This window comes from Lontra canadensis, unplaced genomic scaffold (assembly GCF_010015895.1).
Source record: "Lontra canadensis isolate GAN:19392208 unplaced genomic scaffold, GSC_riverotter_1.0 scaffold93, whole genome shotgun sequence".
Lineage (NCBI taxonomy): Eukaryota > Metazoa > Chordata > Mammalia > Carnivora > Mustelidae > Lontra > Lontra canadensis.
The window spans coordinates 2,089,333-2,116,719 of record NW_022631087.1 but is presented as its reverse complement, the minus strand read 5'-3'; the positions used below and the strand labels follow the sequence as shown (position 1 = coordinate 2,116,719).

General features: G+C 43.5%; 1 protein-coding gene across 5 annotated transcripts in view; it reads right to left on the bottom strand.

Moving 5' to 3' along the window:
* Positions 1–27,387, bottom strand: part of RFX4 (regulatory factor X4) — a 160,928-nt gene that overhangs the window by 113,845 nt on the left and 19,696 nt on the right. For 2 of the 5 annotated variants that reach the window (XM_032836706.1, XM_032836709.1), the window contains exon 2: positions 20,370–20,456. The exons of 2 other annotated variants lie outside the window; for them this stretch is intronic. In XM_032836706.1, the coding sequence (XP_032692597.1) occupies positions 20,370–20,456 (87 nt within the window). Of the gene's footprint in view, positions 1–20,369; positions 20,457–23,608; positions 23,615–27,387 lie in introns of those variants that run through there. One more of the 5 variants, XM_032836712.1, reaches the window with a different exon arrangement.

Genomic DNA, 27,387 nt, shown 5'->3' with positions numbered 1-27,387 from the left:
AAAACTACCATGTCATATTTATATAACAAGGGTAAACAAATTTCCACAAAGCTTTTATTGATAAAATTCAAAATAAAATAATAGCAATTGAGTATAGTTTTTGTAATATGTCTACTAATAAGAATAAATGAAATTGCTTTGGGGGAGAAGGTTAACATTTTTCTAAACTGGGGTTTAAAGTTCGTATTCTCTACCATTGAACAGATTACAAATATTCATCTATAAAAGCCATTCTTGGCTTACAGCCCTATGAAAACAGGCATCGGGCCAGACCTGAATAACAGATCCAACTTTGCGTCTAAAAAGAACTCTCATAATTTCATCGTGGATTAGCTGAGAAATACGTATAATGACCATCATCCAATTCCTAATAAAGCCTATTAATAGAAATAGTCAACATAAAATTTCTTGGTCCACAAAATTTGTCCCAAGACGACCAGTATGGATTATAATCTCAAGAGAAAATTAGTGATGTCAAAGCCTACAACTACAGTCAACCAAATTTATAAAGAACATGTAAAACGGTCAATGAAATAAATCTCTGGCATAAATTTTATATGGAAAAGGATCTGTATCCAGAGAAAAGATTTCAATGAAACAAAATGAAAGTGGAAGAAAGTGAAGTATGCTTAGCGAAAAGAATTTTTTAAATGAATTAGCCTAATAGAGTTCAGAAAATATTTTCTTGATGAAAATTGATCAAGATTGGTATAAATCTGACAATGGAATACTATGCAGCCATCAAGAGAAATGAAATCTTGCCATTTGCAACGATGTGGATGGAGCTAGAGGGTATTATGCTGAGGGAAATAAGTCAATCAGAGAAAGATAATTATCATATGATCTCTCTGATATGAGGAATTTGAGAGGCAGGGTGGGGGGTCAAGGAGGGGGGGGAATGAAATAAGATGGAATCAGGAGGGAGACAAACCATAAAAGACTCTTAATCTCACGAAACAAATGGAGGGTTGCTGGGGGGAGGGGGGAGGGAGAGGGTGGCTGGGGGATGGACACTGGGGAGGGTATGCGCTACGGTGAGTTCTGTGAAATGTATAAGCCTGATGATTCACAGACCTGTAACCCTGGGGCAAATAATACATTATATGTTAATAAAAATAATCAAAAAATTAAAAATTAAAAAACAAAAAGATTGGTATAATTCTGATTAATTAGTATCTGTAACAGATACTATTGCTGTTTATTCAACCATTGTTCATACTCAGCTTCTTGCTTATTCACAGAACCGCAGTGTAGAGGGAACCATGTGTCAAGGGCGGGTGATTCCCCTTTGGATCCCAGACAGCTGAATGTTGATGAATTTAAATCTACCCATTGAGCCACTGATGGGGTAGGTGTGGCAGGTGACATGGTGCTGGCCTAACAGACTTACGGAAAAGCTCTCTGGAAGCTTCTGGGAAAGATATTTTTCCCTATTAAAAAGGAATTGGAGGCCTTAATTTTGAACTTCTGGCCTCCAAAACTGTGGCAAAAAAACCAAAAAACAAAAAAACAGTATCTTCTGTTTTGTGCAAAAGCAAACAGACTAGCAGGTGAGAGAGTCTGGTCTATCCTGTTCTTGAACATGGCAGAGCAGACACAGAGCAGTGAGCTTTCAGCTGGGAAGAGAGCAGCCTCAGCATGAAGTCCACGCTGAGGTGGCAGAGGGAGGGACTGGGGGATCCGAGAGTCATGTTGTGCCTGATTAGCCAACCCCCAACGCAACTGCCTCCCTGTTTTGTGAGGTAATAAAATTTTCTTAGTTCATAAAACCTCTTTTCATTGGATATTCTCTTCCCTGCCACCAAAAAGCCACGTAACGGATACAAACACTCACATACTCATCTTTGTGTTTCCTCCTAACAGTGCCTGTTCCACTAAATAGCCAGGTCTGTCTTCCACAAATGCCTTCAACTATCTTCAGAAAATAAGTAGCACAATAAGGAGCACGAACATGTGAGTCTCACAAGAATATAGATAGACGCAGAAAACAATACTCAACCTCAGCTGTTCACAGAGAAATAAAAAAGAAAATAATAATGAGGCACGACTTTACATCTCTGAGAGTAACGAAAACGTTAAGTAATGATAATTCCCAGTGCTGGTGTGTAAGTGGTGAAACTGACACTCACATACTTCTGAAGGTAGTGTTAACTGGTACAAAGTTTTTGGTAATCAATTTGGCAATTGCTTACCAATTTACCAACTGCTTACCAATATTGAGAGCCATCTAAAATGTCCAGTCACCTGACCTCACATTCCAACTCCTAGAAATTATACTAAGCAAATAATTGAAAAGAAATAAAAGGCAGTGTTAAAAAAACACAATCAATTGAGTTTTTTCCTCAGACAAGGAAAAGCGTATAAACAACCTCTCAGCTTATGTTGGACCATGATTGGACCAGTTTCCATTCCGCCTAGAACTGGCAGAATTTTTCTCCTCTGCTTCTTTAAATTTCAGCATTCAGCCAAGCTGGACTAGATATCAAAAGATCTATGTTCTAGAATCAGTGCCAAAACTCACTGGCCGTGACTGAGCAAACCCCTCATTTTTCTTCATTTGTAAATGGTCACTTTACAGGGCCATTGAAATGACTATATTAATTAATTCAACAAATATTCACTGAATACCTAATTTATGCCAGCTAAACACTGGGGATAAAGAAATTAGACTCCTGTCCTTCAGTCTGGCTGGAGAAAGAGAAAGACAAACAGTGGAGAGAAAGGCCAAGTTCAGTAAGAAGTGATAAATGCTGTGACACAGGTAGGCAAGCGGGAGCCTGAGAAAGCAGAGGCTTCACAGAAGGCTTCCTGGAGGCAGTGGTAAGTGAGCTGTAAGTCTTGGAGTGTGTCAGAGATGGGAACCAGATGGCAAGGAAGGTGGGACCAAGTCAGGGGAAAGAAGGTAGAGAAGGCGAGGGACAGATCAAGACACGGGGACCCATGAGATCATGATGACCACAGCTTGGGTCTCTGTGGGGTATGGGGACGGGATCTGGAAAGGGACTTTTCGGACATTCTAATGAGTCTGTTTCAGCTTCCAGACCATTTCTTAAACTGAGGATGATCATCACGCCTACCTTAAAAGGCTGTTGGGGGAATGATGACATGAACTTAACAGAGACTAAGAGCTCCCAAACCTCCCAAGACTGCCTTCAGCTGCCCTGGGGGCCAGGATACCTGGAGCCATTCTGCTCGGAGATACGCATGGGGGCAAAGACAGGCAGGGACAGAGACCCTGCCAGGTGAACACACGCCAGGCCACATCATGGCTCCACACAGGAGGGGGCATTTGAGCTGTGCCTTGAAGACACAGTCTGGGTTTTTAAAATAACTGTTTCCTGTTCCCAAAAGTCATCCATGTTCATTTTTTAACTTTGGAAAATAGAGAGAAAAATCTCTGTAAATCTAAGCCCCTCTCGACCCAGGGAACTATTGTTTTTTATCTTATTTACCTCCAGTCTGTATTCAATGTTCTCTTTCACACCCAAAGACACTCACACAACCCTAACTTAAAACAAGGGAGGGCCACACAGTGCACCCTGGCTTGTGGCTGCATCCTTTGCCTTTACAAGGACAAGTTAGACTTTGAGAAGCAGACTCTGAGGGAGGGGCGTACCAGGAGAGGAGGCAGCATGAGAAAGGCTGGGAGGACAAAACCCGGAGCCCAAGGCAGCATGCAAGGGTTCCACTTGGCCGTAGCCAGAAGAGCCCCTCATTTTGGGATTTTGTCCAGCACCTCCCATGCAAGTGAGACCTGTCTCTATTGTGTTGGATGCTTCCCCCCAATTAAACTTTGTGATGGCCCACTTCGGATACCAGTGAATAGAAAGAGAATTGGCTTTGGGGGCAAGGCAGACCTGGGTTTGAATCCCAGCCTTGCCCCTAACTCTGGGTGGAACCCTGAGCAGTTAGTTCCTTAACTCATCACAAAGCCTGAGGGTCCTTTCCCTAAAACATGAGAATCAGAGCTTAGATCCCAAGGACAGCTTGAAAATTAAATAGAGTATGCGAACAACCAGACACATGAAAAAAAGAATATCGTCACAATCACAATAGCATTTATTGGCCAAGTACTCAAGCCAGGGATAGGCATCATTTTTCATACGCCATCCCACTGTTTTCCTCCGTGCTATTTACATCCGACCTTATAAATAAGGAAACCAAGCTTTGGGGAGTCTCTCCCTTGCAGAGGGCAGTGCAGCCAGTGAGGGAAGGCTGGGTCTCCCCACACGCTCGGCATATGGCGGCTACTGATGGTACCAACCAAGGACTGGTCTACCCTGGTGCCAGTGTGGCCTCTCCATCTCAGTCATCAAACAGGCGCCTTCCACCTCTGCAGGCCCCTTTCTAGACCACTAGTGACCTGGTGCTCAGGGTCTGAATGCCCAGCTTCTTTCTTCCAGAAGGGGGTGTGTGTCACAGTCAGATGCCTCCTATCTGGGGACTACCAATCCCAATTCACCAAAAGTGCTGGTTGCTCATTCGTGCATCAAATATTGATTATCTGCTACAGTCCAGCCCTGTGCCAGGGGCGAAAGGGCGAGGACAAACAGACAGGGTCTCTGCTCTCTCAAGCTCAGAGTCAAATTATCAGCAAATAAACTGGACGGGAGAGTCCGGGATGTTAGAGCAGGACCAGATGTGGGCTGTGAGTTGAGACTTGGGAGCTGAAGGAGGAGCCATCGGACTGATGAGGACAGCGGAGCACATTTTAGGTAGAAGAAAAGAGCCATAGCTCATAGAAACTTCAGGAACTGGTTCTGCCTAATGCTTTTTCCTTTTTAACAGACAAAAATACCTCAAGCCAAATGAGATTCACGCCATAATTTCAGGCCAGCCAGATTCCTGGAGGTGCTCACGGCCCAGGTGGGGCCGTCCATCTGTGAAGCCCACCCTGCTCGTCCTACCCAAGTCGGAGAGCAGCTGCCTGCTTACGCGCCTCCCGGCAAGACGCCGCTCACCCGCTCCGTCCCGCTGCCCCTGTGCAGTCCTGTCTCCAAACACACTCCAGGGAACCGCAGTCCACTTCCCGGTGGTGAGCTCCTCTGCTTCCCCTTCTGGATCCACCTTCCGGTAGAAACTCTGAGGCCAAATTTCCAGGCTCCAGCCCTGGCTCTACCACTCGCCAGCTGTGTGACCTCCAACAGCCTTTTGTTGCCTTAGTTTCTTGTTTGAGAAACATGGATAATAATAGCACCAGGCACGTATTGTAGGGATTAATTAACCACTCCTGGTACAAGATACAAGCTACCCTAAGTATTCCCTATTCCTATAATAGTTGTCAGTCTTCTGGAGGGGCCAGGCACCTGGCTCCCCATCCTGTCCACGGGATGGCATTTGGCAAGCCCAGCCTCTGGGACAAGGCTGTTTGCTCCTCCCCAGTGCTCCTCCAGCACCCTGGCTGGTCCCTAGAAAAGTCCTCACGGGGTGTGGTCACTGCTTGCCCCCAGTGTGTCTGCCTCACTTGTCTGTAAGTTCTTTAGGGCACAGACCGCCTCACCACTATGGTTCCAGCACCCACACAGGGTTGGGGTTCAAGAAGCCTTTGTGGGATGAATGAATGAATGAATGAATGAACCGCTAAGATAATACCACAGTTAAATTCAGCCTATCCATCTGATTTCATAAACATACAAATATACTACCACCAGAGAAACTTTACTGAAAATGTATAAGGGGCCAGGCACTCTTTACTTCACTGTATTTAATTTTTACTGCTATCCAAGACAGTGAACAGCTTAACAGACATAAAACGTCAAATACGGTGCTTGACGGATACTTGGTGCTTAATCAATTTTAGGTCTGTTTATTAATAGCATCCCCTTTTAAGGGAGAAAGAAACGGAGTCTCAGATAAGTGGGAAGCAATTGGTCTGAGGTCACACAGCTAGTGGTGGGGCCAGGAGAGGACCCAGTCTAGCTGACATTGAAACTTCCCGAACCCAGCCATCATGAGCCTGTCTCTCTTCCAAACTCTAGTACTGTACTAAATATTTTAGGGAACATATCATCTGCTTGATATCTGCTGATGGAATTCACAATATTTGGGAATGTCTTCTAGAATATTTCCTGCCCAGAGCCAGTGTGGTAGAGTTTAATATTGAAGGAGAAAGTTTGTAAATTAATTACTTCTCTTCAAATCCCAGGAAAGGTTCAAGTTTATGCGAGTCTCGAGTTTCACTTCAAAGTTCTAATTCTATTTCCTTTCATTATACTAACCTGGCTGCACCTGGCCTGCCAAACATTTCATTTCCCCTTATCCAACCCCTTCCCAGCCACTGCAAAGCTGATGAGCGGGGTGCCTGGACCAAGCCTTTGGCAGTGGGCACCAGCCCCGGGCAGCATACCCTTCCCCCCGTGGGAACAAGGCTCAGTCCCAAACACAACTGTGATGTTGGCAGCATTGCTCTGAGGGGGCCCCACACCTGCCTCCTTTTACCTCCTCTGGGTGAATTCCTTCAGAACACTGGAATAAGAAAAGACCTTTCTAATTTTGATATTAAACCTGAAAGCCATAAAAGAAAATACTGATAAACTTTCCTACATAAGAAATCCAAAGCTTCTATGTTTGGGCGGGGGGTGGGGGGCACCTACACCTTAAGTAGAAAGATAACAACATGCCTGGGAAAATCGCAGTCATACCGCAGACGATTTCATCTCCTCACTGCAGAGAGAGCTCCAGGAAAACCAGAAGGAAAAAGGCTAAGAACCCAGAGAAAAATGTAGGCAAAGCACCTGACACACGGTTGGAGAAAAAGACAAATGTTCTTGAAATGTGAAGAGATGATTAATCTCGATTAGTGAAAATGAGAACTGGACTAAAATACCATTTCTCAATCTGGCTGGCAACAATCCAAACTCGACCACACAACTCTGTGGAGGCTACGGGGAACAGGTGCCCTCCCGCCTCGCAGGGGTGGGGAGGGTGTGAAATGGTGCCCCCCCCCCCCGGCCGCCACAAGGAGGTCATCTGGCAGAATTTCCTGAAATCCCACATACTCTTTATCCAGCCATCCCGTGTCTGGGAACAGATCCTATGGCAACGTGGGAAATGACCACACGCAAGGTTTTTCTTTGCAACTTGTCTGACACGGTCAAAGTTCAGAAACAGCCCAGTGCTCATCTGGTGAACTAAATTAGGATACACCCTCACAGCAGAATGCTACACGGCTGTGGAAAGAAGATTAAAAACAAGAAAAGAATGAAGATGCTCTCTGCTCTTACTGATAAGGAACACTCCGGGTGTTATTATTAAGTGAAAAAAGCAAGTCACAGCAAAAGGTCTATAGGCTGTGCCCTTTTCTGTGTTAGAAAGTGGCAATAAAGGGAGTACCTGGCTGGCTCAGTCACTGGAGCATGCGACTCTTGGTCTTGGGGACTGTGAGTTCGAGCCCTGGGTTGGGTGTAGAGATTACTTAAAAATAAAATCTTTTTTAAAAAGGTGACAAATAAGAACATATGTTTGAATTTTTATTTGCATAAAGAATTAAAATACTAACAGAATGCACCCCCCAAAAGCACCAGAAATAGTGGAAGAAAACACAAAAACACAAATAAAAGCATGCACCCCTAGGGAGTTGAGGTGGGAAGACAGGGGTGGGACCAAGACTTCTCACTGAGTATCTTTAAGGCATTTTGGGTTTTGAGCATATGAAATAGTCTAAGTGTGGACAAATGAAAAACTCCTCTACTGGGCAGGGAGCACCTACAGGAAGAATCTGGTCATATGGTTAAGTGGTCCTGGGATGCCCTAAACTGTAAGCAAATAACAAAGACTCATAACCTGCCATGACTCTACAGCATTTTGCTTTCCTAATATCCATTTTCCTAACCAACACTGTGCACCTGCTATGTTCCAGGCCGTATTCTAGTAAGTGACTCAGTGAGGCATGTTCCCTTCCCCTCAGGTGGTTATGGCCCATGGAGGGACCTGAGGGGCCCAGTCACAGATGACAGACTAGCCCCTTCTCTGCAAGAGGAGAGGACAGATGGACACTTGCGGGGGGACAGCTAGGGCAGCCTGTGGTGGCAGAATGGATGGCTGAGGAAGGGGAGGGGTCTGGTGGGTTGTCTTAAACTGTGGCCTCCTCAGCCAGCCAGCAGTCTTGCCCTTGGCTTCCCACTCAGGAATAAAACTGTAGCAGACGCCCCATGAGGGCAATCAGATTGTTAGAAGCCATCATGGGAGGCCTCCCTGTGGATGCACCCCCCCACCCCCCGCCAAGAACTTCCCGCTCTAAGTCTGTGCCTTTGCCCTAGAAGTTATCAGAATGCCTTTCTGCTTTTGGTAGGAGGCTTTTGTCCACAACTCGGTGGGAATACGACAATGTTTCGCTACATTTCCTCTTCTCCGGAACCCATCTTAGGAAGTTATAAGATCTCACACTGGATAATAACCTGACATGCTGAGTGAGTGGAGGGGGGTGACAGAGTTATGACACAGCCTGAAATGTGAGGAGATTTTAATAGGATAATGATGAGTCACAAGAAGCTGTGACCTACTATGACCCTGGTCGTAGGCCATCATGCCACTGAATGCCAACTTTCCCCTCCCTTGTGCTGTAAAAATCCTGCATCAAGAGCAGACCATCGGTAACTGCCCTGATGAGTTGGTAAGGGGCCAGGGAGGGTGACGGCAGTAGGGCTGTGTGCCCAGGGAGGCAGGTGAGACAGAATAGCCCAAACTCACCTCTCCAGCCCATTTTCCCACGGTCTTTCAACCTCTCTGCTCAAGCCAATTCTCCAAGCTCAAAAACCTCCTCGTGGCTTTCTACCTCCCAGCCCTTGATCATCATCAGTTAAAGGAACAAACCACACGGATGCTCTGAGGCCCAAAACAAATGCCACCTCCTCCAAGATGCTTCCCCAGTCACCATCCAGGCTGTGACCTCTCCCAACTTCCACGTGCATTCTCATCACCTGGGGAGGTTGTGTAAAGAGGCAGAGCACAGGCAGAGGCAGGGCAGGGTTGGCGGGGGGGAGGCTCTGGAGTAGGCCTGAGAGTCTAAGGAACATCTCTAACAAGCTTCCAATGAGGTTGTTCCTGAGCCCGGTCTCCGGTCTCTGGGAGAAGAGGTAGAACTCCTTGCCTCATTCAAATGGAATGGATCCCCTATGGCCTTGTATTTTTATTCAACAGTGGGATGGGCCTGACCTTCCCTTCTAGATTAAAAATTCCTTGAGAGCAGAGAACCACAGAAGAAGCTCTTTATGTGGCAGGAAGAGAGAAAGCTGTAAAACCAGACTCCACTAAGTTTGGGTCTTAGCTCTGCCACATACTGGCTATGACATTGAGCTAAGTCCCCCAACCTCTGGATCTGCTTCCTCCTCTGTCTAGAAGACCACCTCCCTCCTAGAGGATTAAAGGAAATCATGGTTGTGATTGTGCCTCACATACTGCCTGATGCTGAATATATTTAGTATCAATGTTATTATAATATTCAATATATTAATGAATACTGAATAATATTTAATTTAATTTATTTCATACTTTAATATTGGCTCTCTGCCTTTGCCTTCTTTGTATAACTTTGGGTTTTCTAATACGTAGCAAGTGCTCACGGAATCTTCTGCAGGAATGTCTGTTCTACCCATACAATTCTGCTCAATCCATACCCCTGGGCTCTCCTCACTGGACATGATACTCCAATCAGTCCTGACCTGATAGTGTTTTACATTCAAAGTCTTCCTCTTTGTTGGTGAATATGCCATCAGAAACATAAAAATCCACTAATGTCTGCTCGAGAGAAAATGCAATTTGTTCAGGTTGGAAATGGGTATTTGTAAGACCTGAGTTATGGCGAATAACCAGCCCATCCACTCATCAGGCACTTGAGGCCTGACCTCCCTGATCTGGGGTTTTCTTCCCAACCACAATCCATCAAAATGTTTCATGTCCCATTTCCTCCTGCTCCCTAAAGCTCTTGTTGATCGATTAAAACCCTCTTGGCTAAAAAGGGCACAGTAGGAAGAGCACTGCACAAGAGTCAAGACGTTGGGTAGCTGTTCTGACTCTAGCACTACCCAAGAGTATGATTTGCAACAAATAACTTCCCTCTCTGAGCCTCACTTTTTTTTCAATTTAGGCTAACAAAGGGATTATTCTCCCACTCCGTTTCATTTTCACCAGGACTCCCGGTGCTGATGTCCACCATTACTCAGACCAGTGGAAGAAATCTTTCTCAGCGGTAGAATGTTAACTTCTCTCCCATCACCTTGGGAAGGCATTTCTACCTTCTTGGCCTGGTTCGGAGATAAATGCTATGGCAGACCCTTTCACTAGCCACTCAATAGCCAATCTTGCATTTTTTTTTCCTGCTTGCTAATAAAACCCCAGGTTTATTCAGGGCAGTGAAAGGACAGCCCCAGAGGAAAAATCCTGATTCGTCCAAGATAGGGTTGGCAAACTGTTTCTGTAAAGAGCCAGATAGTGAACGTTTTAGGCTTTTGGGGACCACAGATGATGTCTGTCACAAAGACTTCTTCATTTTTTCTCTACTCTTTAAAAATTAAAAACAAAACAAAAATAAAAATATCCTAGGACCTGGGCTGTATAACACTGGAGGCGGGCTGGATTTGGCCTAGGGTGGTACAACCATTAAGAGTAATTCTATTTTGGGGCACCTGGGTGGCTCAGTGGGTTAAGCCACTGCCTTTGGCTCAGGTCATGATCTCAGGGTCCTGGGATTGAGCCCCACATTGGGCTCTCTGCTCAAGCAGGGAGTGTCTGGTTCCCTCTCTCTCTCTCTCTGCCTGCCTCTCTGCATACTTGTGATCTCTCCCTGTCAAATAAATAAATGAAATCTTGGGGAAAAAAAAGAGTACTTCTATTTTTTTCTATTCTTCTGACAAATTTTCAGTCACCTACCCTCCCTGTCATCTACAGACAATAACATTCTCAACACAAAGAATGTTAAGGAAAGTCTGCTGGGGGCTCCTGGGAAAGATTTTGGTGTTTTCAGATACGAGGAAGACACATAAGAGGAAAGCTAACTGGCGCTTGCCCTTTCTCCATCCACCTGTCCTGAATATGGACTGGATGCCTATTCTCCAAAGCAGCTATTTTGTGACCATGAGGTTCTAATATGAGGACAAAAGCCAACAATCTTGGAGGACTTAGTAGAAAGACACAGAGTCTGGGTCCTGGATGATACTGAGCTGTTAAATAAATAAACCCTGGAATCTCCGACCTCCCATCTTTTAGTTACATAAGATGATAAACCACTGTGAGGTTTCTCATCACCCAAAGCATTCTTAAAATATTAGATCTGGGTTTTTTTTTCCTGTTTTTTAAAACTTCAACCATCTCCTGAGCCCCCCTCTATGTACCAGGCGCTGGGATTCCAACAGTGAACTCCACAACATACCTGCCTTCATGGAGCCTCCAGTTGAGTAGAAAATGTGAGGAGGCACAGACAAAAGCTGGTCTACCCCACTGAAAAGGGGTGATGAGTACTCTTAGCTCTAGTCTCATTTTCCTGTGAACAAGCTATGAAATTGTCAACAGCAAGCCTTTGAAGCACTGCCTTCTGAGAGACAGAATCGTGTAAAGACAAAATGACTGATGTTCAAAGCAGATGAACAGACCCAAGTTCAAATCCTAGCTCTACCACTTACAGCTATGTAATGTTGGGTCTTTGAGCCTCGGGGTTCAAACGTCTAAGAGGAAGCTCATTATAAGATACTTCCTAAGACCATTATGAGATTTGAATGAGGTCATGGACTTAGAGAACTTGTATCTCAGTAAATGACAACCATATATACCTGTAACTATAAACATATACATATATAAAAGTTTGCTTAAAAATACATGCTAAGGAATAAAGACTAGAAGGACGTCAGGAGTGGTTGCCTCTGGACAGTGAAATTAGAGGCAATTAGTTTTCTTCCTCCTCTATTTTTTCCTAGATTTTCCAAAAATATATATACACATAACTCATGGACAGGAGATATATTTTTTAAATGTAATCTTTGTGTTTCAAAAATGAAAACAACATGTGGACAGCAACTTCTTTGTTCTTTTATCCAGATAGGAGTCGGGTGGCCCCATTCTAGACATAGCACTGGCACTGACTCGCTGTGCAGCCATAGAAAGTTCCTTCACCAATTCAAGTCTAAATTTCCCTGTCTAAAATTAATGACAACCAGACCCCTGGTCTCTCCATGGTGAGATTGCTCGCACTGATTTAACTCATTCACCAACACAACTGTAAAAGCTAGACAGCTTTGAAGACATCGGACAACAGTCAATGCAGACAGGACTAGAGGAACCAAAGGCCTTGAGAGAAAGGCAGCACAGGATGTACCCTCCACATTCACCCTGGATTTTCCCTAAAGGTGCTTCTCAGCTGCTGTCCTGGGAAACAGAACCCAAGCAACAGTATGGTCTGTTGGGCTGAAGTCAGAGTTCAGGATGACAAAGTGACTCAGATCTAAGGAACCATGTTCCAGAGAGAAAAGCCTCAGAGAAGGAAACATACCTTCATTCTAATTCCCGTTAAATTTTAAGCCCACTGACTCATGCAGAGTAAGAAGCCAAAAAACCAAGGAGAACACATCAGCTTAGAGGCTGAAGAACTGATCAACTGATCACTGACTAGTGGGGAGTCAGAGGCTAGAGTTCAAGCTGGATGAGGAAGAAGGAACTTAGTAAACACCCAGAGCTTTTAGCTGTGGACCCAGAGCTTTTAGCTGTGAGCTTGGAGTAGAGACCCCATCCTAGGAGCATAGACAAGACTAAAACAAATCAGATTTAATCAAGATTTGACAGGATCGAGGAGACCTGCTGGTTCTCTAACTACCTGCTAGAACAAAATTTAACACCCTTCAGAGGAAGTTAACATAATTCACCCAAAGCCTCTCTCGCTTTGCATCCATAATATCCGCATCAAATCAAAAACTATAAGGCATCCTGAAAAACAGGACCCAAACCCTGAAATCCAAAGGAAAAAAAAAAACAGGTCTTAGAAGTTAATCCAGAGAGGACTCAAATATTACAGTTACCAGACAGGGACTTTAAAATAACTATGGCTAATATGCTTAAGGGGACAGAGGAAAAGACGGGCAAAATAGAGGAAATAATGGACAACACAGATGAAAAACAGGGAATATCAACTGAGATTCGGGGGAAAAAAAGAAAAATCAAACAGATATCTACCACAGAAGAAAATCTGAAATTAAGGTCACTTGGATAGGCTTATTACCAGGCTGGACAAAACAGAAAATGAGATTTGAGAACTAGAAATTCAGGAAGTCAATAGAAAACACCAAACTGAGGTACAAAGAGAGAAAAATGGACAAATCAAAGCAGAGATTTAGAAACACAGGAGGTACAGTCAAAGGTCTAGTAGTCCCATAACTACAGTCCCAGAAGCAGGTAAGACAGAATGGGGCAGGAAAACTATCTGAAGAGCCAATTGTCAAGAATTTTACCAATCTGATGAACAACAATCCAGTTGTTCAGTGAACACTGAAGTTCAGTGAACTCCAAGAAGAAAGAATATAAGAAAACCATATCTATGTACCTTGTAGTCAAAGTGCTGAAAACTGAAGACAAAAGAATCTTTAAGGCAGCCAGAGACAAAAAGACATATTGCATTCAAAGGGGTAAAAATAAGTCTGAAGACTAACTTTTGAAAGCCAGAAGACAATGGAATGACAACTTTAAGGTACTGAAAGCGGAGGGGGAAGGTGGGGCGGGGATCTTAACAACCTAGAATTCTATATCCAGGAAAAATGTCCTTCAAAAAATACAGGTGAAATAAAGATGTTTTTCATGCTCTCCACTACCTGACACTGTACTACCCAAACTATTAAAGAAGTTTATTTGGCTTGAGGTAAAAATGGTCCCAGGTGGAAGCACTTACTGGCATGAATCAAGAGCCCTGAAAAGGGTAAATATGTGAATAAATAGAAAGAAATGTTGACTGTTTAAAACAATAATAATAATGTCTTATGGGGCTTGAAACATTTAGAAGTAAAATACACTAAGGTAATAGTACAGAGGGTGGAACGGAGCCAAATAGGGTTCAAGTGTGAGCATATGCATGACTGGGCTGGAAAGGAGAGAAAGGGTAATGTGAGGTGGACCTGAGAGGACCACTCGAAAAGAATCTGTCATTGGAAAGTCAGCAGAGGAAAACATCAAAGAAAAAAATCTTAAACTGGATCATCCCTCCCAAAAAAGCAAGAAAAGAAGTAATAAAGGAATAAAGACAGAAGGGACAAATTAAGATTAAATAGTAAGTTTGTTGATTTAAACCCAACAATGTAATTTAAGTGCATTACATTTAAATGGTGTAAATATTACAATTTAAGTTACAGATGATCAGACTGGTTTAAAAACGCATATTAAAAACTTTAATATTCAATTCAGAAAGGTTGGAAATAGGAAGATGAAAAAAGATATACCATTACCTACTTGATCTAACTGATTTCATCCATTATCTGCTGAATACACAGTCTTCACAAGTGTACATGGGCATTTTCCAAAGAGACCATCTGTCAGGACAAAAAGCAAGTCTAGACAATCTCAAAGACTGAAATCATAGAGAATATGTTCTCTGACCAAGGTGGAATTATAATAGAAGCCAATAACTAGATAACTAGGAAATAACCAAATGTTTGGAAAACAATAGATTTCTAAGTAAGCCAGAAGAAAAGGAGAAATCACAATAAAAATTCGAACAGGAGTTTAACTGAATGATAATGAAAGTATGACATCAGAAAAATTATGGGATATACGTAAGCAGTTCTTAAAGGAAAATCTGTAACTTTAAATGCCTGTCTTGGAAAAGGTTAGATTCCATGATCTATCTAAGAGTCTGTCTCAAAAGCTGGAAAAAGACAAAACTCAAACAAAGTAGAAGAAAAGAAGCAATATACAGAAGAGGAGTAGAAATAAATGAAATTTTAAAAAGATGTCAGTTGAGAAAAGCAATAAGGCTAAGAGTTGCGTCTTTGAAAAGACTAATAAAATTGATAAACTCTGGGGGCACCTGGGTGGCTCAGTGGTTAAAGCCTCTGCCTTCGGCTCGGGTCATGATCCCAGGGTCCTGGGATTGAGCCTCACATTGGGCTCTCTGCTCAGCAGGGAGCCTGCCTCCTCCTCCTCTCTCTCTCTGCCAGCCTCTCTGCCCACTTGTGATCTGTCTGTCAAATAAATAAAAATATTTTAAAAAAAATTGATAAACTCTGGCAGAACTGATTGAGGAAAACAGAAAAACATAGATTGTCAATATCAGAAATGAGAGGGAGCCATCGCTCTAGGTGCTAAATACATGAGGAAAAGTAACAAAAGGAAAGTTTAAACAGTGTCATATAAAGAAATTTGAAAATTTAGATGAAACTAATTCCTTAAAAGTAAAAATTTGCTAAAAGTAACAAATCAAGAAAAAAAATAATGCTTAAAGAAAACTCCAAACCCAGAGGACTTTGATGCTGAATTCTTCCTAACGTTTAAGAAAGAAGTAGTGTCAATCTTACACAAACTCTTCAGAAGAAACAAGAAAGAAGAAACTCCCGCCTCTTTTTAAAAGGACTGTATGACACCAGAACCTGAGAAGGGAATCATAAGAAAGAAAAATCAGAAGTCAATAAAATCTTATAAATAACAGGTACAAAGATTCTTAACAAAACAAGTAATGTAACCTAGAAATAGATTAAAAAAAGATAATATATCTGACCAAGTGCCATTTATGCCAGGAATGGAAGATTGGCTTAACTTTCAAAATTTAATCCATATAATACACCATATTAATAGAATAAAGGAGAGAAACTACAATCATCTCAACAGAGGCAGAAAAACATTTAATGAAGGTCAACATACGTTCAAGAAAAATCTCTCGGCAAACCAGGGATTTGATCAGGAACACCTGCGAACAAAATCCACAGCAAGCCTGACATTCAATGCTGGAACACAAAATGCTTTCCCTCCTTAGGTCAGGAACAGGACAGCGTGTCTGCTATCACCAGTTCAACTCAACGTTGCACTAAGGTCTCTAAAGCACAGAAAAATAATAACATACAGACTATAAAAGAAGATGGAAAACTCTCAGTATTCTCAGATGACATGATCATGTCCATCGAAAAAATTTTAAAAGCAAACTCATAATTAATAAGCAAATTTAGCAAAGCAGCTGGATATGGTCATGATCTAAGAAATCAACTGCATTTTCATATGCTAGCAACAAAGAATGAGAAAAAAATTGTAAATACGACTACTTACAAGCACACTGGAAAACACCAATTACCTAGAAATAAGTCTAAGGAAAGATGTACAAAACCTCTACACTAAAATCTATGAAATACTGCTGAGAGAAATTAAAGGCCATTTAATACATGGAAGTGTGAGGCCACACACATAGACGGGAAATTTGATGTTGATGTCCATTCTTCCCAAACTGATCGTAGAATCAGTGTCATCTCAATCAAAATCCTGCGGATTTTTGTGACAATTGACAAACTGGTTCTAAAATTTGTATAGAAATGTTAATAATTTAAATTAACCAAAAAGATCTTAAAGAATCTTATGACCCCAAAACAGAAAAACAGACTGAATGGTTCAGAATAAAGGTCAAGACAGATCCACATGTGTAGTCTCCTGATTTACAGCCAGTGGATAAAGGATTCTTCCCAACAAAAGGTGCTCTATCAGTCAAAAATTAAAAATTTTTTTTTATTTTTTGTTGTTGACTCCTCCCTCACACCATATACAAAAATTCCAGATGGACTTCTGATATAAAAATAAAAGGCAAAATAATAAAACTTTTAGATAATAATATGAAAACTATCTTAATGACCCAGAGGTAGGCAAAGATTTCTTAATGCGAAACGAAAGGCACTAACTACAAAAGAAAAACACTGATAAATGGGATGTTATTCGAATTAAGAACTTCCATTCACCAAAAAAATACCACTAAGAGAATGAAAGGAAGACTACAAACTCAGAGATGTTTGCAATACTTTTATCTGACAAATACCTCCTCCTGAGAATATAAAAACAACCCTTACAAATCATTAAGGAAAAGACAAACAGCACAACTTAAAAAGAAACCAACAGGCAAAGGATGTGAGCAGGCAGATCACAAAAGCAGTATCTACAAGAATGTTCACTAATCCTTCTCAAACTCTTCCAAAAAACGGAAGAGGAGGGAACACTTTCCAACTCATTCTATGAAGGCAGCATTACCCTGATACCAAGTCCAGACAAAGACACTCCAAGAAAAGAAAGCTCCCGATCAATAGCCCTCATGAATATTAATGCAAAAGTCCTCAACAAAATCTAGGAAACAGAATTCAACAGTGTGTTAAAGGGCTGTACACCATGACCAGGTGCGGTTTTTTATTCCCCAAATGCAAGGATGGTTCAACATAGGAAAATCAATCAGCGTGTACACTTACTAACAGAATAGCCACATGGTCATCTCAATGGGTATGAAAAAAGCATTTGGCAAAATTTAACACCTTTTCATGATAAAACACCCAACAAAATAGAAATAGGAGAAAACTATCTCAACGCACTAAAAGCCCATACAAACAACTCACAGCTAACATCATACTCAATGGTGAAAGACAGAAAGGTTTTCCTCTAACATCAGGAACAAGACAAGGACGCTCACTTCTGTCACTTTATTTAACATAGTCCTGGAAGGCTTACTCAGAGCAGTTGGACAAGATGATCACATGCAACACACACACACACACACACACACACACACACACCTTAGTGCAAAGCTACAGTAATCAAAATAGTATGACACTGGCATAAGGATAGACATAGACCAATAGAATAAAATAGAACAGAGAGACCAGGAATAGACCCTCACATATATGGTTAAATGATTTTTAACAAGGGTGCTGAGACCATTCAATTAAGAAAGAACAGTCTTTTCAATAAATAGTGCTGGAAAACTGGATATCCACATGCAAAAACAAACAAAAAAAACCTGAATTTGGACCTTTACCTTATGCTGCATATAAAAATTAACTCAAAATAGGTCAAATACCTAAACATGGGAGATAAAATTATAAAACTCTCATAGAGGAAAAGCTTCCTGGTGTTGGGCTTGGCAATGGTTTCTTGGATATAACACCAAAAGCACAGGCAACAAAAGAAAAACAGATACACTGGGCTACATCAAAATAAGAATTCTGCGTGTCAACGGACACAACCAACAGAGTAAAAGGCAACCCATGGAATGGAAAAAAAATTTTGCAAATCATATATCTGACAAGGGGTTTGTATGTAAAATATATAAAGAAATCCAACAATTCAATAACAACAAAAAATAAACAATTCAATTAAAAAGTGGTAAAAAGACTTGAACAGACATTTCACCAAGAAAGATATGTGAATGATGAATAAGGACATGAAAAGATGCTCAAACCACTAATCACGAGTGAAGTACAAATGAAAATCATGAGATGCCACTTTACATGCATTAGGATGGTTATTACTTTAAAAAACACACACAACATAACAAATATTGGCAAGAATATGGAGCTACTGGAACCCTTGTGCTTTGCTGGCGAGAACGTAAAATGGTGCAGCTGGTATGGAAAATGGTATGGTGATTCTTCGAAATATTGAAAATAGAATTATCACACATTCCAGCAATTCCACTCCTGGGTATACAGTTGAAAGAACTGAAGGCAGGAACTTGAGCAGATATTTGCATACCCATGTTCATAGCAGCATTATTCACAAGAGCCAAAAGGTGGAAACAACCCTAATGCCTATCGAAGGATGAATGGATAAACCAAATGGGGTATACACATAAAATGGAATGTCATCCAGCCTTTAAAGGAAGGAAATTCCTGATACACACTACAACATGGATGAACCCTGAAGATCCTATGCTAAGTGAAGTACCCTAGTTACACAAAAACAAATGTTATATGATTCTATTTATATAGTCAAATTCATAGAGGCAGAAAGTAGAGCAGTAAAAGCCAGGGACTGGGAGATGGGACGGGGGAGATGGGAAGGGGGAGTTACCGTTAAGAGTTTTAGCTTGGGAAAATGAAAAAAGTTTTGGAGATGGATGGTGGTAACGGATGAATGTACTTAATATGCCATCAAATTGTACACTTAAAATGATTAAAATGGCTAATTTTATGTTATATATATTTTAGCACAAGACAAAGAATGCTCAGAGATGCTTAAGAAATAAATAAAAACTTGAGACAATTTATGTACCATCAACATTTAAATGGATGTGTAAACTGTGGCATATGCCCTCAGTGGAATACTATACAACAATAAAAAGGTACGGCTACATACAACAGTGTGGCTGCATCTCACAGATATTACATTGAGTGAAAGGAGCTACATACAAAAGAATACAGACTCTATAAGTCCATTTATATAATGCTTCAAAAACGGGCAAACTCAAATGATAGTGATAAAATTCAAGATAGTGATTATTAACAGGGATGAGACACAAAGGAACCTCCAAGAGTTCTAGAAACATTCTGCCTCTTTTCTGGATGGTGCTTACATAAGTAGATGCAAAATGAGAGAACAAAAGATATTCATCAGACCATTCACATAAGGTTTATAAACTTTATGTTCAATTCATCTCAATTTTATAAAATGATGCAAAATCGTGATGACAGAATGACAATGCCAGGAGGAACCTGGAAGAAAGCTGTTTGGCATGTCCAGCAAACACTGTTGGGGATTGTGGAGCAGATGGTCCCTGGGCCATACTCTGAGAAAGCTGCACTAAGGCGATGTACTTTACCGGCCAAGGGAGAAAGGCACTCTGTCCCTGCTGGAAATTACATTTATGATGAGCTGCCCCCCCTTTTCAGTGTTTAGGGGGCAAAAACAAGCCCCCATCAGTCTTCTGTCTTAATATGAGGTCCCCAGAAGACTCAATCTGACATAACCCAGGGAAAGGTGTAAACACAGCAGTTTATGCCTTCTTATTAACTCCCAAATCTCTAGTCCAAGATCGGGGAGAAATCTTTACTTTCAAAGAGCGAGGACATTTCTGACTCTGAAACAACGATCCCATGACACACTGATTTAATCCTGCATCTACAGGGACACAGAGAATGGCCTTTCCCATTCAGGGTCCACATTTGCCCAACTGGAGTGTCACTGTAACACAGTCTTTGGGGACTCAGACAATATGAACGTGTAAACAGAAGGTGTTTGTGGCTCGTTTCTGTGTTTACCTGACTGCACTGCACTCCCCAGCGCAGAATATCCCGGGGTGGGGGGCTAGTGTATTCCATAAATGGCTTCAGAGTCTCTTGCCCCAGGTGACTTGCCCCAGCCTAGCATTCGAGAAACACCATCCCTCCCATGAGGACACTGGCCGTGTCTAGGACATGATGGAAGAAGGAATTTCAAGCACTTACTTTCATCATTAGAAACATTCCCCAGAGATGTGTGGCTGGAATAACGTTTGTTCTCACTTTCATTGAGACATCTTTCAATCCAGCTCTCTAAAAAAAAACAAAAAACAAAAAACAAAACAGAAAGAAAGAGAGAAAGAGGAAAGAAAATCACAGAATTGCAGAATTGCTGTTGGTGTTTGTGAAGAGGCAGGAACATCATAAACACATTCGGCTCAACTGCCCATTGGTTTTCATCTGATACCTGCCCTCGCTGAAACTGGGCTTTCCACAAAGCCCCACGGGTGCCATTGCAGAGGAGACAAAAGGTGACTGAAGCCCCCTTGAGTATTTCTTGGTCAGATTCTACTACTTCTGGAGTAGTCACATCCCAATAGTACCAACTAAGGATTATCTTTCTTTGCATCGAGAATTTGTTTGTAAAACAAAGTTTGGTCTACTAAACCACTGGTGGTGACTTATGGATAAATTAGCAGCAGAACCCTTTATTCAAATGAAAAACAAAAAGGAAAAGAGATATAACCTGAGGGTTCTGGATGAACTGGAGGAGGAGGGCAAGGAACTTAACAGCTCCCTTCCCTTTGCCTGGTGACCCTTCCCACCGCCCCCCCACCACCCTGCCCAAGGAGCGCTTCCAAGCATAGCCCCAAAACCACTGTGGGAGGAGATATTAAAAGCTATATAACAGGTATGTAGTACTTTCAAAATCCAAAAGACTCTGTTTTCTTCATCAGATTCCAAAGTCTACAAAAGTACTTTCCACAATGTAGCACGATGTTTAGTCCATTGGGTAGACCAGCTACCGCTCCCTCCTTCATTCATTCAACGACATCCGCTAACTGCAGTCCGTTCTCCTACAATGCTTGTTTTGAAAATAAGCATGTGCTCCCGTGCAGGTAATACATTAGGAAATGATCTGAGCAGACAGCAAACTTTGTGTTTGCTAACACTCATTTCTTCCCTAAGAAGCATCAGGTGAATGCAGAAAACCATACATAGCTGAACCAAACCCCCCAGCCACAGGAATATGCAAAAATCCCACATGCTCAAGCCCGAGACATCTACCAGCTACCTGAGCTCACCACGCGTGTTTTGAGCCACACCTGTCTGGATAAGCCACCTTCTACCACTTCACCATAACCCATAAGTGACAGCCTTTCGGACATCCACTTCCAAATCAGACTTCAGGTCTTTTCCAAGGTGAAATGCCAGGCTTAATTGTATTTCTGCACCTCTTCAACATTGAATTAACGTGGGCAAAACTCTGCTGTCATTTTTATTAGACTCCTATTTTTTTTAACGTGTCACTGAAAGAGCTTTCGAGTGTTATGCCCCTCATTTATTTTTCTAGTAAACTGGTTTCTATCATGTTGTTTTGTAGAACGTAGTGATTTTGGGGAATGCCTATATGGTGTTAGAGCAGAGCTGACTACAGCTTTGTGTTTCTGCAGGGGGCAGACCCCCCCACACCGTGTTGTCTTTAGAATTTAGGAGCTGGCATTAACTGAGCACCTATTCTAATCTGCCAAGCACTTTGCTTATGTCATCTCACAGAATTCTGACAACTCCCAGAAGGAAAGATTTTAATCTCCGTTTTTCTTCCTAGAAAGCATGAGATTTAAGTCATGTGACTCCTTGTAATTCAAAGAGCCAAGGACAAGATCATGAGTTAACACTGTAGGTGACATATTCCAGAAAGGAGGCACGCTGGCAACCGTGGGGCGGGGGGTGGGGGTGGGCGTGGGGGGACAGGGAAGAAACAAACGCAAACAGCAAGGAGAAATGTTGGGGTTTTGTTTTCCATTTTATGTCCCAACAAACTGTTCTTTTAAAAGCTGCTCCCTAAATTGTAAATAAGTAGGGGGAAATATCCAAGGGGAGGAACTGGAGCCAGCTTGTTAAGAGGAAATGGAAAGCTGGTATTTCTGAGGAAACACTGAGTAGCAGAGAAATTCAAAACATTAAAATGCCACCCGTTTCCAGACACCAACTGTGCAACGCAGAAACAAGTGGCTTGTGAGGTTGTCAAAGGTGTGATGACACAAGGTGGGTGTTTGTCATCGCATTGCTTCCAAAGATGCTTCGGGGTACAAATCTCCAGAATTCTTTTCAGGACGCTCTAGAATATCTCCACTCGGATCTTCTAATCCCCTCGAGTTCTGGCCCGTTTTCCTTGACGGCAGGCGCGGCTGGTTTGGGATGGCAGCTCCTGAAATCCATTGCCCCTTCCTCTACCAGAGCACCCCGGTGAGAGCAACTGCTGTTGTTTCTCGAGCCCGCCCTGGTCTTCCTAGCTAGTCACATCTAGCGACTCTCACATGCGTATGGACATGCACATGCACGTGCACACACGTGTATGCGCGCACGCACACACACACACACACACACACATACACCCTTCTCAGCAGACACAGGGAACTAAGAGAAATACTCTCCCTCTCACCCATTCCTCTGTGTCAAGGTCAGGACTGTTGGGGTGCCTGGGTGGCTCAGTGGGTTAAGACTCTGCGTCCGGCTCAGGTCATGATCTCAGGGTCCTGGGATTGAGCCCCGCGTTGGGCTCTCTGCTCAGTGGGGAGACTGCTTCCCCCTCTCTCTCTGCCTGCCTCTCTGCCTGCTTGTGATCTCTGTCTGTCAAATAAATAAATAAAATCTTTAAAAAAAAAATCAGGCCTATTAACATTGGAGTCCTCAAAAGGGCCAGTTCCTGCAGGTGAGAAGCCCCAGTGGTTGGCAGGGCACTCTCTGAAGAACTCTTGCTAACATTCTGGAAGGGAGATGGCTCTGAACACCCAAGGCCAAGAGAACGCAACACCAGCCCACAAGAGCTCAAGTCAAGGAAGAACTTTCCAGAGGGCTGTGCTCCCCCCACCAGGTTGCCCAATACTGGAGAGAAATGAGAGCAGAGTGATGAGAAGAGAGAGGGGACTGGAAGTGCCGGAAGAAAAGAAGAAAACTCACTAAGTAACCGTTTGCTCTACCCACAGCACCCACTCAGGTCTCTCCGACACCATGGCCCATGCCGGGAGCCACCCTGCTACTCTTCTCCCCAGGGCAACACAGAGTAGGGTGGCCTCTCATGCACACGGCACAGATCAGAAGACAGCCACCGCAGCTCCATCTTTCTGGTCAAAGTACCCCCACTCACTTCTGCTCTTGCCTGGAGAGAGCTGCTCCCACTTCCGTGCCATCCAGTCCACCTGCATCTGGCTGTCTTCTAGCTCATCAATGGCCACTTACACCTGTGGCATCCAGGATGCACTCTGGAGGGTCCAGACCATGGTCCCAGCAGTGCCAAATATGGCAGAAGCATCTGCTGTTCTGGACATCTGGAGTTCTTAGAGCATTCAGAGGTCTTACATCAGATGTCACTGGGACATCTAAACAGGCCACCGGCCTTGGATCCGCAGGTGCTCATTGACCTTCGTCCTCCTCCCTGGCAGGTCTCTCAACAGCGGCATCTGCAGCTGACGCTCCCTAAGTCAGGTTGGTCCACATGACTGCAAGACCTCTCTTTAGGTCACCTGCAGGAAACTTCATCTACTTGGAAACTATTAACAATGAATTTTGGTCTTACAAAGATCAAGAATTACTCAACCAGAGCGACAGGAATATTGCATTTCTAATAAAGCGCTGTGTTCATCTAACTTATTTACTTGAAGATTATGTGATTTAATAATAATAATAAAGATCTCTGTCCATTGGCTCTTTATGGGCCAAGCATTACACAAATACATTACATAAACCAGCGTACTTAATCCTCGTAATGAGCTCGAAGTAGGTGTTACCAAGAATATTAAGGCTCAGTAAGATGAGGTGACTTGACTAAAGTCACCCTGCTAATAAGAGGCACAACTGTCATTTAGACTTAGAGTATGGCCAAAATGCTCTCTCCAAGGATGGGCTGAGCTCTCTTCTCGTCCTGTGTCCTCTACGGTCCCCAGCACACGGTACCAACAGAGCAACACTGAGCACAGTCTGCCTGGCATTGGGACTTTCACTGAAAGTCTACGTACCTATTACTGATTTTGTTAAATTCATTCATGTATTTCTTTGCCAGCCTTTGCTATACATAGCAGGCCCTTCTGTTTAGGTCCTAAATATCTTCAGAATGAAGTCCCTGTTTTTCTATTTCTTTCAACTCTCACTAGCACCTGGTCTGAAGTTGCTCCGATAGCACCATCCCGAGAAATGTCACGTCACTGACACACGTGGTATCAAAGAATGCACAGCATATAAGCAGATCCGGATGTCTACAGATTTTCCTAATCTTTTTTTTTTTTTTTACCACAGAAGGCACAAAATGGTACCTCAAAGGTGATTTTTCAAATAAAGAAAGCAGCATTCAACGAGAGTCTCTGTTGTGCCTTCTGGAAGAAGCAGCTTTAATAAAAGCTGGGAGTGACACAGACATGAGGAAGACTGGCTTCTGGCCTGCAGTTGTCACTAGAAAGCGAGGCAGATGCTACTCCCCATACTCACGAGCGCAGGAAGCCTGTCCTTTCTGTCCACCTTGTACCCAGTAGCTTGCACTGTACCCCACCCCATGGCTGTGACACAATAAATGTGTGCATTTTTTTTTTTTTGAAAAATAACATTAAGTTCCCACTGTGTGCCGGGCACTATGCAAGATATTTTCACAAATGTGGCTCACATTACAGGGGTCTCAGAATAACAGTATGCAGTATGTTTTACGATCTCTACTAACAGACATGAAAACTGAGGCTTGAAGCAAAAGTTCCAAGAGAAGGCAGGCTGTGGTCAGTGTTGCCCTATCTGTGCCCTGACCTGGGCATGGGACAAAGAGAGTACAGCTCACACTTGGCTAACTCCCTACTCCCCACTGCCTCATTCTTGATCTGTAAAAATAAATCATCTGATCTTTGAGTAAGGACCCCGTGTGCTCTAAGTGTCCCACAGGATGTACAGACAGCTGTGAGTTGGGCTTCTGGGCTGCAACGCATCGCTTCCCCTGACTCATCTGGGGTCACGGGTAGGAAGGAAGACACCAACCATGCTTGTAGATTCTTACTTTCCAAGGAGTTTAACCCACACTCCTCCGAGGCAGATCTTCAAGCCTTCCCACTTTAGATTGGGTTTTCTAGAAGGCTGGGTCCCTGTGCAGTAGCAAAGAGCAACCAGGATGTAACTGCCTCAGGGAAATGGCACGTCCAAGGCTCAGAGCAGCTTCGGGAACAGGTAATGATCTGGCGGGAGGACCCAACAGAGATGGTGGCCCAAAGCCAGGTAATCCTTGACGTTCACAGGGCACACTGACACAAGAACATGATCTGAGCTTCCCGGTGCACCTCATGAGACTGAAATTCATCCCACTTTAAACATAAGGAAACTGGGGTCTAGACCATGGCAGTGGCTGGTCCAAGGTCACACAGTCAGAGGGGATTAAAGCCAGAATTCAATCCCAGACCTTCCATCTCCAAAGCCTATGCTGCTTCTGCCTGCCACATCATAGCGGGCAGACAGTGATCTTGGGCTAGACATCCCTCCACTCGTGCATTTTGCAAGTCATTACCAAGTGTAAAGTTGCAACAGAATAGACGACACATACATTTCAACCAGGGGCCAATATATTACAGCAAGATATCTTTGGAGGACCCAGGGTCTCAGGACCTGAGAATACCTTGTTTACTTATTCTTATTTTATTATTTATTTTCCCCACCTTAAACATGTAAGTCTAATAATCTTGTCCATCTTTGCCATGCGTCATCTGCAGGCACCTGGCATGGTGTCAGACTCTCGGCTGCTGGTGGTGGGTTGTGAAGAAGTAGAGTAGGACGAAAGAACAGGATGGGGGAGAAGGGGTCCTCCCCGGGGAAGGCCTCTGAGAAGTAGCAGCATCTGAGCAGAGACTGGGCGCAGGGAGGGCGTAAGTCTTCCAAAGGTCCACAGGGAGGGGCCCGGAGAGGCCAAGGCCCCGAGGTTAGATCCTGGGTGGCTGGTGATCATGGATGGAAGGACGGCAAGAAGGCCCTGTGGCTGATGGAGTGACAAGGGCGAGACAGTGCAAGATGAAAGAGAAGACAGGGACAGGCCAGGGAGAATGTGTTCGGAGGGTTCGGAGTTAGAACAACTAGATTTCAGATCCCAGCCCTGCCACTTACTAGCTGTGTAACACCAGGATGATGCCTAAAGCTTCCAAGAGCCCTACCTTCCAGGTTCTCCGCAGATTAACTAAAATAATACAGGTGAAGCGCTTAGCAGGCGTGGCTTTGCGGGCCATGGAAAGATGAGGAGAGCATGGTCTCTGTCCACCAGGAGCTCGCAGCTGAGTGACGAGGACAGATAGTAAAGGCCATGTCCGGCATTTACTGACCTTTCTCCCCCCACACCAGTCACCCTGCGCCACATGCCTCCCTTTATCTCCTCACGACACTCTGAAACAGAGACCTGAATGATTCTGACTTGGGAGGAGGCCCTGGAGACTCAGAGATGCTGGGTAAAGGCAGGCAGCTAGCTGGTGGCCACGCCAGGGTCAGGTCTGGCTCCCTTTGAGGCTGGTGTGCTTTCACTGGGACACACAGCCTCAAGAAGCTGGCAGGTAACCGGGAGTAGTCTGTTACTATAATACCATGCCCCAGAAGCACAGAGAAGCTTCCGCGTCGGCCTTCGTACGGGAGGTGGCATTTCACCCGGTCCTTAAAGGATTCGGCCCCGGCCAGACAGAAGAGGCCAGGAGGGCCATGTCACAGACAAAAGCACAAAGTGGGTTCTGGGAAAGGCGACAAGCCCACTGATCTGGGATCAGAGGAGTGGGGGGAGGGGGGGATGGGCAGGTGGGAGAGTCTGAGAGGAGCAGATTGCCAAGGCCTCACCCACCAGACCGAGAAGCCTATAGGCAGCTGGGAGCTAGCCATCGTTCTTGAGCAGTGGGGGAGTGACACGATGAGCTTTGTTTCTGAGGAACTGGATGAGAACAGGGAGTTCTTGACTTATGCAACACCTGAGGAAAATGCTGCCTGACTTACAAACTGTCACCGGGTTTTAACAGAAGGCGTTATC